This window comes from Cucurbita maxima, unplaced genomic scaffold, assembly GCF_002738345.1.
Source record: "Cucurbita maxima cultivar Rimu unplaced genomic scaffold, Cmax_1.0 Cma_Scf00032, whole genome shotgun sequence".
NCBI lineage: Eukaryota > Viridiplantae > Streptophyta > Magnoliopsida > Cucurbitales > Cucurbitaceae > Cucurbita > Cucurbita maxima.
The window spans coordinates 1,073,723-1,086,296 of record NW_019272048.1 but is presented as its reverse complement, the minus strand read 5'-3'; the positions used below and the strand labels follow the sequence as shown (position 1 = coordinate 1,086,296).

The following is a 12,574-nucleotide window of genomic DNA, read 5'->3' as shown; positions in this document are numbered from 1 at the left end:
AAAAATTTTTTTTTTTTTTTTTTTTTTTTTTTTTTTTTTTTTTTTTTGTTTGTTGATAAATTCCATACAAAAAAAGAAAAAACCCCATAAAATTTGTATTTTGTTTATTTTTTTTTTCAATAATATCATTAAATTTAAAAAAAAAATCTCAAAAAGTAGGGTTACAATTATTATTACTATTATTTTTTTTTCTAATTATATATATATTATGGAAACTATAATTTCATTAAAAATACTTTTATGTTTAGTACTATTTTTAAAACCTACCTATGAAATTTTAGAAATTTTAGAAGTTATATTAACACACTTTACATTTATAAGAAGTCGATATTATGGAAGAAAACTATCTATTGACACCTTAGGTTATCTACAAATTTTTAATGTTGTTTTTGAAAGTTTATGAGTATTTTTTGAAACGTGGTACTAAGAGTAAAGTATTTTTGAACTTGTCAAAAAGTTCAATGGTATCTTTTGAAGTTTTAAAAAAGTTTAAATGTATTAATGAAACTAATGATAGTTTCAAGGTATTTTTGAAACATTTCTTAAGGCTAAATGATATTTTTGAAACCTTTTTTAATGTTCAATGGTATCTTAAAGTAAAATATTAACTTTTCATCTAAAATTAATGTTGATATTTTTGAAATTTACTTTCAAAGTTTAAGGGTATTTTTAAAAATTTAAATATATTATTGAAACTTTTAAAAGTTGGGTAATTATTTTGATCACTTTGAAATTAATTTAAGCATTTTGAGTCCGAATAAATCAAAATAACATGTATATAAAAACACTTCATGAAAATATACTCGAATAGAATAGTGCTCTTAAAATCTAAACCATTTCCTAATATTAAAAAAAAAACGCTTAAAACAAAAGGTATCTTTGAAGAACACTCAAACTAAAATAGTCTTACAAAATAATTTCAAAATAGGCTCGTAGTTGCTAATATAAACTTAGTAATCCTCCATAAATTAAATAACACGAAAAAAAACTTATAGCTTAGATAACCTTAATTATTAAATTTGTTATATTAGATTCATGAATTAAAATGTAATATGCTATAAATTGATACAATTTAAAATTCATTAAAATGGTCATTCTTTTAGAATTTATGGGAAAAATGTAAACTTGGAAGATATTAGAAACAAAATTGAAAAATATTCCAATATTAGGAACTTGTTTTTGTATAGAATCAAAAGTATATTGGAAGAATTCGATGACAAAAAAGGTATTTTCCCAAAAAATATATTCTTTTGACTTTTCTGGTCTGAGTGACAAGAAAAATTGAAGAAGAAAGGTTGGTATGAGATGGCATTGCATGAGCCTCACCTGTCCAACGCTCATTAGGAAATAAAATCAAAGAAATCTTTGGATTCATTGTCTCACCAACCCCATTTCCCACTACCCTTAAAAACCTTTAAATTCACCGCCGCCCCTTTTGCTGCAGAACAAGAAAGATTTGCCTCCCAGATTACACAACTCTCTTCCAAGCTGCGACCATGGACGGCCGCACGGTGTTCACTTTGGCTGAGGTTGCCTCCCACGACAACCGCAACGACTGCTGGTTGATCATTGAGGATAAGGTATGTGTTCATTTGTCTGTGTGACTCAATGTGACTTTAAATTCTTTACATGACTCGGCTCTTATTTTCTGTTTGATGGGTTTCTGGCTTTTGCTTTCCTTTGTATGATTCTTTTCTTGTTTCTAATTTATATGGTTCACGGTTCACTGGGTATGCTTTCTTTTGATTGATTGAATTTGATGAAAGGGATTACTGTTCTGTGTTCTGTATGAGACTGAATTGGGCTCGTGAATCTTACTTTGGTGTTTGTAGACGCTAAATTTGTACTGAATTTTATGGGCTAGAAAAAGTTTAAGGTCGTTTTTATTTGATAGGTCTCTAAAAACTTTAATTGCTAGTTAGAACTCTCAACTTTCAATTTTGCCTCTATTACATTTTTGTTTTTTACATATATGTAATATAGGCATAAAATTGAATTTCAGTCGAACCTTAATCTTTTGATCTTATCTCAGACCATTTTTGTGTGATAGGTAAATCTTATTAGACCCAAAAATAAATAGTTAAATAGAGTATAATTTAACCGATTAAAATATATACACTAAGTTAAATGGCTCTGATAAACTCAAAAAAGTTACCTATTACATAGGTTTTTTTAAACCTATTACATAGTTTTTTTTAAAGTTAGTCACAGGCTAAATTAATTTAGTCGAAATGAAAACAAAAAAAAAAGTAATGCGTTAATATGATAGAGAACCAAATGGAAGTCACAGGATAAACCAAGTGACCAAAGCTTAATAATTACGAAAATCCTAGAATAAATAGGTTAATATGTTAGGTAGTGAATAGGGTTTCTTAGAGTTGTCCTTTACGGATATTGTATCGGATAGCGGGTGCAAAATCCAATTTTCGACACATGGGCAGAGGTGTAATACCGGCACACCCGTGCTGCTCGGTACTATCTTTGAAAAACCCATTTCAAAGGAAATCGTTTTAGACACTCGTCTCGGAACGCTTGCTTTCATTGTGACACACATGTGCCACAGGGTAGCTCGCCTAGGCTACAAGGCTCAGGGGTAATGTGGAGACGACACCATGCCTCCCCTATAGTATATTTTAAGACATTTCCTAACGAGTGAGTATAGACATGATTTTGGTGAACAAACATATGGTGTTGTGGATCGTCTGTCCGATGTTCGATTGACACCAAATTTGGCGAGCATTCATGTTTCATATGGACGGACTTAACTCCAAAACCGCATGCCCAAATTCCCTTCGGAATCTTGACTTTCGAGGTTAAGGCCTAGGGTCCTACTCAACTCTTCAACAAGCCTATCTTTGACACTCTATCTACTTGTTGCTCATATCTTGCTTATTCCTCGTCTTCTCTTCAATGTCTACTATGTATGGTGTGTTAGATGGCACACCGTCCTCCTTGGTCGCATCATGGTATACGTCTAGGCGCTCGTGTGACCATTTGGTGCCATGTTAGGGTCGCCACTTCTTTTATCGCAACGTGAGAATTAAAACCTATTCTCTACTAGTTGCAAATTCAATATAACTCCAATATTTGTTAAACACATGTTGAACAACTTTGGATTTCCTTCTAGTATAAACATAATATATATTTTAAAAAGTGTATATCTTATTAAACTGAGTGTTTGTCATAGTTGTCTTTGATTTTTTTTAAAATGACATTTGATCGTGTTTCTACAGTGTCTTATCTGTGTCTATGTTTCTTACCTGCATATTGTTTGCGAGACAACTATGGAGCAATATGAATGACTATTTCGCTTCAGAAAAGATATCATTTATGTTACTGATTATGTTGTGCTTGGTATCACTTTCATTTTATTCATTTGCCTTAATCCAATAGGTATATGATGTGACAAAATTCCTCGAAGACCATCCTGGTGGTGATGAAGTCTTGTTGTCAAGCACTGGTAGGGAACAACAAACGACGATACTTTTTCATTGCAATATGCTCCTAATAACATTTGTTAAATGAACGGATCATAATGTTTGAGGGCTTGTTATTTACAGGTAAGGATGCAACCAATGATTTTCTCGACGTCGGGCACAGCAGCGCTGCTAGTGCAATGATGGAAGAATTTTACGTAGGCGATATCGATAGCTCGATTATTCCTGCAAAAGGAGAGTACATTCCTCCTAAGCAGCCCCTATACAACCAAGACAAGACAGTGGAATTCATTATCAAGGTACTCCAGTTTCTAGCTCCCCTGGTAATTCTGGGTTTGGCTTTTGGCATCCATATCTATACCAAAACGACTTAAACGTTGAAGTTAGTGATCCGTCCAGTGGCTTTTGGTTTTTAGGCCAGATTTGTCTTCGCGAATGGAACATAGTTGTTTTTATTATCTTCCTTTTATGGATTATTGAAATGTTAGTCAAAAAGTGAAATCTAGTGATTGGTTCCTAGGCTATGATTTGTCAAAAATAGTCATTTATACCAATAAGAAACGTTCTAAACAATGGCATTCTGAGCATTTACTCAAAGGATAGTCTTTTGAAAGAAGAAATGAGAGAGAAACTAGTGATGATTGCCATAAATGCAGTAAGGGACCCAACCCGGATTAGCTTGCACATGCAGGCTTTCCAACTCGGGAAATGCAGTCCGCACCAAACTCACAGTCTTTTGGTGAAAGGTGTTTTACACTCTTACTTGATATTGAAATTGTGCTATTCAACACATTATTGTCCTATAGAGCATGATTCCATGATTGGAACTAAACAAGATTTGACAAACGAATACAAACAAAGACTTTAGTTTTGTCGCGTGACCCAATCTCCCCTCATTGAAACCTAACAAAATGATTCAACTTCCATTCACCGGCACCCCATATAAATACATACTTTTTTTGCTTCTGAAAAGTCCTAACATTAGTATGAGTTCGTTGATTGTATAAGGGCTGATGACGAATTCCACGATAACAAGAAAGAGAAATGAAAGTTGGTCGGTCCGTAACATTCAATACTATTGAGATTTGGTTAACAAAAACATCATCGATAAAGAACTCTTGGCAATACTAATCATTTACAGGTTACAAATAGACTGAACCATTCTCGAACGAAAGAGGGGGAAAAAGGGAAAACTTACATTTACTTAACAAAGAAAAGAGGCTCTGCATTGCTCTGAGTGATGTAAATTGGAACTATTCTGCACTTGTACATGTTCTTTCAATCACTTTGGAATCTGTCCTCAGTGAATGTTTCGATGGCGAACTCGAACCCTTTGAAGAGCTATTCCCAAAGAAGCTCATTTTACTAAATTTCCTCGAGAACGAATTCATAAATTTACGAGAACTGGACTTTTGCATATCCCTCCTCATACAAACATGTTCTTTTTCGAGATCATTCAATCTCATCCGTAGTCGAGCCAGTTCAAGTTTTAGCTCCCGATTTTCTCGTCTCAGTGATGCATAATTGTCTCGTGGAGACATCGCTGCACTCAATGCACCACTGCTAATCCTCCATGATTGATGTGAAGGTTTGTAGTCTTCGTCGCCACAAGAATTCGACAATGCGTTACGAAGCCTTAGTTGCTCGAAATAAAGGACTTGAACCATGCATTGGAGGGGAAGGCGCTCGTTTTGAGCAGCATGAGCTCCAGCCTCCTGCGAGAGCTTCTGAAAATCTATTAGCTTGCAGAGCTTCTTCTTGTCTAAATCTGATAGACCTTGATGAGCCTGTGGCAATGAAAACATCAAAAGACACAATTATAGAACCTGGTGCACCATGTGAAAAACTGAAATCATGAAGAAATGAAGAACAATCAGTTTACGAGGTTCAACTATAATCTCGTTCCTTGACTGGTAAAGGATCACCAAGTAACTATAAGAAAATAGAACATGAACTCAAACTTAGGTCGTGAAAAAAGGAGCACATACGTACTTTAAGATAGATATCAATGGCTCGATATAATCCATCGTGGACGGTGCGTGCATGTGAAGGTAAGGAATCTGCAATTACCATGAACTTCGAAAGCTTGAGGTTCGCATCCGGGGCAATTTCAGCAAGGTAGTTGTCAACTAATTTGGATACTTTAAACAATGCACTTTGAGATGGCGAACGAGGACTATCCGATTCAAAAACGGAGGTGTCTTCCATATCGTCCTCGCTATCGTCTTGTTGGGAGAAGTTTACCAAGATCCTGTGGACCGTGTCAACATCAAATAAAGTATCAGCAGAATGTTTGAAGGATGGAATCAGAAGATCATCAAGGGTAGCTATATCCAACTGAGATCCTATCCTTCTCTCGAGGTCAAGTCTGCAAGCAACAGAGCAATCAAGCATCACAGCACTCCTCAGAAGCCCAAAAAGGAAACTGATTGGAATAGCCAATTTTTCAACTGGAAAAAGGCTAACTATTGTTTCAACAACAAGTTTTTCTTGCCCGTATGAACTCGTAACGAAATCGACCTTTGTCTGGCCAGATGGGTTCCATAAACTGGATTTCTTTGTTAACTCTCTTTGAGCATAATTCACCAAGGATGCACCTATGCTCTCGGGACGAACCCCTCGACACTTCATGGCAGTAATGACTCGTTCATACAAGTCGACACGAAGAACAGAGATATCCTCGATCCACCAGTCGCTATCACACGTGGCCTGCTTGCTCATGTGAAGTCTCCCTGAACTGCTATACTCCAAGCGTGAGAAGCTCGAAGCAATTTGCTCTGTACAAGCTTTTGATGCTATTGCATCAATGCAGCGGCTAACTACTTTCAGCTCATCAGCTAAAGGGAGTAGATTCTCACATTGTTGCAACACTTCAACACACATTTCAAGGTTCTTCGAGACAATGCTCTCGAGATATTCTTCAGCTCGAGAACCAAGATTATCCTTCGAGAATTCTTCACTCATTTCAAGATAATCAGATGCACAACATAGCTGAGCAACATTTCCTGGAGTAATTTCGAAGTTGATCCCATAACAGAATTTTGCTGCTAGCTCAAAAGATTCAGCACCTCCTGGTAGATTAAGAAGCTCCACCTTCGAGATGTCGGAATCCCTATGTTCTGCAACTAACCTTCGAATCCGCCCACTTCGAGAGACGAGAGGGAACTGCATTCAGTAGTTGAGTTAAACCAGTCATTCATTAGGAACTATAGATTTCAGCTATAGCATAGGCAAAATATATGTTCAGTCCAGAACTCTAATGGATTTCCTCTATATACATTAATGCTTTGTCTCTACAAGTTCATGTTTGCAGGATGAGAACGCATTAGGTAGGTATTATTCAGAAAAACATGTTGGGAGGATTGTTGGGAGGGAGTCCCACATTGGCTAATTTAGGAAATGAACATGGATTTATAAGGAAGGAACACTATCTCTATTGGCATGAGGACTTTTGGAGAAACCCAAAGCAAAGTCACAAGAGCTTACGCTCAAAGTGGACAATATTATACCATTGTGGCGAGTCTTGGTTCATGTCAATAGAATCCTCGAAAGTGTAGTCAAAAGTGACTCAAGTGTCGAATAAATGGTGTACTTGTTCGAGGACTCCAAAGAAGGAGTCGAGTCTCGATTTAAAGAGAGATTGTTCGAGGGCTCCATAGGTCTCAGGGGAGGCTCTATAGTGTACTTTGTTCAAGAAGAGGATTGTCGGGAGGGAGTCCCACGTTGGCTAATTTAGGGAATGATCATGGGCTTATAAGGAAGGAACACTATCTCCATTGGTACGAGGTCTTTTGGGGAAGCCAAAAGCAAAGTTATGAGCGTTTGTGCTCAAAGTGGAAAACATCATACCATTGTAGAGAGGGATGGTTCCTAACTAAACACAATGGGAAACTACATAATTCAAGTGGTTAGTGTTACCTTATGCAAGGAGAATGTAACTCCAGCCACTTCTATTGTAATATCGCTAGGAACATCGCGGAAAATCCTACACAAATCAATAGCCAATTATTCACAAACAAAGGTATCCAAATTTAGACTACAACTTCAAAAACTTTGCCAAGAAGAAAACAGCCACAGAGAGAGAGAGAGAGAGAAAGAGAGAGAGAGATCTAGCTCTTTGTTTTGCAATAAATGGATTTGGAGATACTTCAAAATCTAATGGAATTGTCTATGCCATTTACAAACTAAAAGAGAATTCACGCAGATTCCATCAATATGCAGCCCACCATACAGAGAACAAAAGGTAGAAAGCATTGTGTAGCCAAAATAAATCTAGAATTTCAATATGGTAAACATGTAACCAATAAACCAACTCTTAAGATGACAGTCGATAAAAGCAGAGCGTCTAAATCATTTCGGAACACACAAATCAGTGCCAAACAAGACATCAATTGACGTACCATAAATAAATTCTAAATTGGACATGTAATGGCCCAAGTCCACTACTAGCCGATATTGTTCTCTTTGGACTTTCTCTTTCAAGTTTCCCCTCAAGGTTTTTAAAATGTGTTTGCTAGGAAGAGATTTCCACACCCTTATAAAAAATGTTTCGTTCTCCTCCCCAACCGATGTGGGATCTCACAATCCACCCCCCTTCGAGGCCCAGCGTCCTAGCTGGTACACCACTTCGTGTCCATCCCCCTTTGGGGCTCATCCTCCTTGCTGGCACGTCACCCAGTGTTTGTCTGCTACCATTTGTAACGGCCCAAGCCTATCGCTAGTAGATATTGTTTTTTTTTAGCTTCCTCTCAAGGTTTTTAAAACACGTATACTAGGGAGAGGTTTCCACACCCTTATAAAGGATGTTTCATTCTCCTCCCCAACCGATGTGGGATCTCACAAGACATAATTGGCTTGCATAGAAAAGCTCCAACTTGAGCGAAAACCAGCACGACGACGTTGACTCTTCAGAACATTCAAATATGAGGGATGACTTTTTTTAAGCACGCTTTCATTGAGAGAAATAAAAGAATATACAAGCATACAAGAAAAATAAGCCCCAAAAAAAAAAAAAAAAGTCTAACACTAACTATAGATAAAAACTTCAATCGAAAACAACAAGACCCAGCTGAAAATTCAAGTGACTATTAATACAAACTATCTAGACCAGGTAAGAAGCACCCCAATAACAAAACAGCAGAGATCTTGCTGGGTTAGAATAGCAGAAAGTACAAAAGAACAATGACCAAAATGGCAGCATTACACCATAGCTTATAGCATATAACCAACGACCCAAGTTAAGTAGTACACAAAACTACACAAAATCCAAATTAACATGTACTCAAGAGCTAGCTGAAAACTACACAGACCAAAAGACAATCAAAGAACAAACAAACAAACAAACAAACAAACCATTCGTTGCAGCGGTGGCGCACAGACTTAGCAAGAGACAACTGTTGCTGGAGCTGGAGCTGCAGCATGTCGCTTCGGTCCATTCAGAGGAAGCGAGCCAAGGGAGAACTTAGGAAACAAAGGGTGTAAAGAGACATAAACAGAGACAGAGATCCAGTTGAGGAAAGGTCGAGAAGTTCTTTGGCGACTTTCGTCGAACAGGTTGAGTGCATTGTTGCAAATCACTAGATTACAATCTTCCTTTCCAATGGGGCCTTATTGGTGGGTCATACCTTTGATTAGCACGCCACAAATTGTTTGCAATCCCATCAAACCTTGCTAGATTCACTAATTTTGTGGCTTCTTTTTGGGTTTCTTTCTTTTTTCCTCTGTGATCATTTGTGCCCTGTTTGAGCAGGCAAACAAGCGCGATAAAGGGGCAAGAAAATCTGCAATCTTTGAACCAACAAAAAAGTCAAAAATCCATTCCAAACTGTGCGATCAAGGAATCAAAAAGAATAATAAAAGAGCGGGAAAAAGTCGTTATTTCGTTTGACAAATTATGATCTCATTTTTCCAAGTCTTCTCCTCCTTCACCCTTTATGAACGGTAAAAGTTTAAATCTTTTTCTTTCTCTTCTCAATCAATAATTTCAAAATTTCACTTATGCCCTCAATCTTTTACTTATTACCATGCACACCCCAAAATTATTATACCATTTATTTTATCATTATTTGCTAAATTATAAATTATAAAAAAGTAATCCACAATTATCATTTTTTTTAATATTCCAAAACTACCCTTACACAAAAATGAAGAATTAAAATATGTGTCGGTGACCTGAAATAATAATTAAAGATTAGAACTTAATTATATTATTCATGTTACCTGCCAAATTTATTCTAGATTTTTAGTCATAATAATTTTGAAATACTTATAAAAAGTTAAAGGGTATTATTGTAATTTTCGAAATTATATATATATGATTTTATTTTATTTTATTTTTTAAATAAAAGACACCTAAGTTATTTTTAAATTTAAATTATTTAATTATGCATATTTTGGAAAATGAAAAGGCAATCTTTGATTTGATAGTTAAGAGTTATTATTTGTGGTTGTAATTTTGGTGGTTAATTATATATTGTAATTATTGAATAATTGGCAACATCAATCTCACAAATAAAGAAATTTTTATGGAATTTAAGATCAATTTGTATTTTTTTAAAAAGAAAATAATAATAATAATAATAAAACGTGAATTAAAAATATTATTATTTAATTAGTTTTCCCCTTTTAAGTTATTTGAATTTTGAGAATATATTTATACGTGAATTGCCTTAGTTCGTTTAATGTTAATTTTATTTAATATTTATTAGTTGTTTTAGAACTAAGGCAATTTAATTTTCCTGTTCAACACATTGTGAAAGAAGGAGTTAATCCTCATAAGGCATCTAATTCAATTTTATATTCACATCTATTAATTTTTAAAAATTTAATTTTTTTTTTTTTTTGATAACGAACTAAAAAATAATTTTAAAAGTTTCGGGGCCAAATAGACTCTAAAACAAAGAAAAAAACATCCCACTTCGGGAATAATAAAACCTAACACCGGACTCCTTCCATGTCACTGACTTTACATAAAAAAACATTTTTAAAACAGGTGAATATTAAAAATACTCGGCACGAAATCAAGAGACCTTAGTTAATTACTCGAACATACATCGTCTAACCTTTGATATACATAAAAATTAGGATTTACTCTTTTTACCAAAATAGACATAAAACTCAAAATTTAGAAACTAAACTCGTAATTCAATCAACTACATATATAAATTAATGTAATTTTAAATTATTTTTATAAAAATAAACTATCAAAATTGAATCTAACCGGTTCGGGTTGTTTTAAAATTTAAAAAAATTCATATAAATTCCTAAATTTTCATAATTATCTAATAAATCTTTATAATATGTTTTTTTTTTTTGTCCACCCAACATAATTCAATAGATAAAATATAAATCAAATGATTAATTCGAATACATTAGAGCTCCTAGTAGACATGTTCTAAAATCCTGAGATTGACGATGATACGTAATGGGTCAAAGTGAAAAATATCTACTAGAGGTGCATTTGGACTGTTACAAATGGTACCAGAGCTAGACATCGGGCAGTATGTTAGTGAGAATGTTGGGTCTCCAAGGGGATGGATTATAAGATCCCACATCGGTTAGAGAGTGAACAATACATTTCTTATAAAGGTGTGGAAACCTCTCCCTAGTAAACACGTTTTAAAACAGTGAAGCTGAGGAGAAAACGGAACTTGGACGGTTACAACAATCCAACCTTACCTTGCTTTTTAAAAAAATTAAGAATATTTAATGTTTGTAAGTAACGTGAGTGATGTGTTATAACTCGTAAATATTTTGATTATTTTTACAATTTCATCTGCTCGTAAAAAAAAAGTTAGGGTTTTTTTTAGGGTTGGAAATGAAAAGCGAGAATATAATTATTAAAAAGCATATAGAATATGATTGCCCACCAGCCCTAAGTAGGGTCTCTCTAGGGATCATTATTTTTGGACCCATACCCTTATAATTCATATCATATCTCTTCCACCACCACATCAAAACAAAAATAACTTTCAGCTTAAGACAAAGTCTTTTAAATGTATGTTGGACATGCATGTATGGACTATGTATATGTATATGTATATGTATATGTATATGTATGTATATATAGACATTTTTCGTTTCTCGAACGAGTGCCTTGGAACATTCAGAAAAGTTCTTAAAATTATAGCCATGTGTACAAGACCTTACAATCTAAACCCGAGCGTGAAAACTCTATTAGGAGAATTTGAAGCCTTAAGTGAAAAACCGAGTCACGGCTAATATTTTTCAACCGTCTTATCTTGTGAAGAATGTTCAAACGGGATGAAATTGCCACATATTTTCAGTAGAACAAGACCCGTCATCAATGATCTCCTTATAAAAAATAACTCGAAAATGATCTGTAACAGTTTATTCCCTGTTATTCAAAAAATTATTAATTTCTAACCTAGGTAAACCAATCATTAGAGTTGGGGGTTGAACCTTCTTAGCTAGCCAGGCCACTAGACTATCGTAAGGGGGTGTCCAAACTCCGACACTTCATTGGACCAAGACTAGCAAATGGTCACGAGATTCCATTCTAATTTTCGAGGCCTAAAACTTCGATTCTCTGATCGAAAAAAAAATCAGTAGGGCCAAGTTGGTCTGACTGCCTCTCAAACTTGGTAAGTGGCTCCATTTTTTTCGATCACGATAAAGTTCGTTTCTCCCACCTGCTAAATTCATAATTAGGAGGAGAACGTACTCGATTCAAATCCATTCTTATTAATTAATTTAGAGAAAAAAATCAAAATCTTTTAAAAAAACCACCAAATTAGCCAAATATATATATATATATATATATAAATGATTTATCATGAAAAATGAAAATAATGTTTTGAAAAACACATTGCATCATGAACAAGGGATTACTTAGCAACTAGGACACCAATAATTCTACAAATTTATTTATTTATTTTCTTTTTTTCTAAAAAAAAAAAAGAAAAAAGAAATTCCACAAAATTTTTATTTTTATTTATTTATTTTTCTTTTTTGAAAAAAAAAATTGTGAAAGAGAAAGTGAGTATTCATCATTTGGTGTATTGCATGCGAACTCATAAGTCATAATCCAAATATTTGATAAGACATACATTCAAAGCATCCAATGTTATTTTTCTTTCTTTATTTTATTTTTATTTTTATTATTTTCATTTTTTCCC

The 12,574-nt window shown here is 34.5% G+C and overlaps 2 protein-coding genes and 1 long non-coding RNA gene across 5 annotated transcripts in view; 1 reads left to right on the top strand and 2 right to left on the bottom strand.

The window, feature by feature from the left end:
• The window catches only part of LOC111466891 (cytochrome b5, seed isoform-like), a 5,496-nt gene extending 1,537 nt beyond the window's left edge, over positions 1–3,959 (top strand). For all 3 annotated transcript variants that reach the window (XM_023111575.1, XM_023111574.1, XM_023111576.1), the window contains 3 exons: positions 1,440–1,580; positions 3,394–3,460; positions 3,561–3,959. In XM_023111575.1, the coding sequence (XP_022967343.1) occupies positions 1,440–1,580; positions 3,394–3,460; positions 3,561–3,811 (459 nt within the window). In that variant the 3' untranslated portion in view covers positions 3,812–3,959. The remainder of the gene's footprint in view (positions 1–1,439; positions 1,581–3,393; positions 3,461–3,560) is intronic.
• LOC111466904 overlaps positions 1–11,550 on the bottom strand; it is a 13,152-nt gene extending 1,602 nt beyond the window's left edge. The window contains exon 1 of the long non-coding RNA XR_002714435.1: positions 11,540–11,550. This is a non-coding gene — a long non-coding RNA (uncharacterized LOC111466904). The remainder of the gene's footprint in view (positions 1–11,539) is intronic.
• LOC111466815 (BTB/POZ domain-containing protein At5g48800-like) lies at positions 4,489–9,364 on the bottom strand. Its single transcript, XM_023111445.1, has 4 exons — positions 8,790–9,364; positions 7,356–7,422; positions 5,430–6,602; positions 4,489–5,224 (listed from the first exon to the last, which is right to left on the bottom strand). The coding sequence occupies exons 1-4, from the start codon at positions 8,870–8,872 to the stop codon at positions 4,691–4,693; spliced, it is 1,857 nt and encodes a 618-aa protein (XP_022967213.1). The 5' UTR covers positions 8,873–9,364; the 3' UTR covers positions 4,489–4,690.
• Positions 11,551–12,574: the final 1,024 nt, after the last annotated feature.

Excerpts from the sequence above, each read along its gene's own strand:
- LOC111466815 (XM_023111445.1), bottom strand. The coding sequence starts at position 8,872 with ATGGACCGAAGCGACATGCTGCAGCTCCAGCTCCAGCAACAGTTGTCT. Across the intron at positions 7,423-8,789 it reads CGCCACCGCTGCAACGAATG|GATTTTCCGCGATGTTCCTA; the intron begins GTTTGTTTGTTT and ends TGATTTGTGTAG. Across the intron at positions 5,225-5,429 it reads CCATTGATATCTATCTTAAA|GCTCATCAAGGTCTATCAGA; the intron begins GTACGTATGTGC and ends TCATTGCCACAG.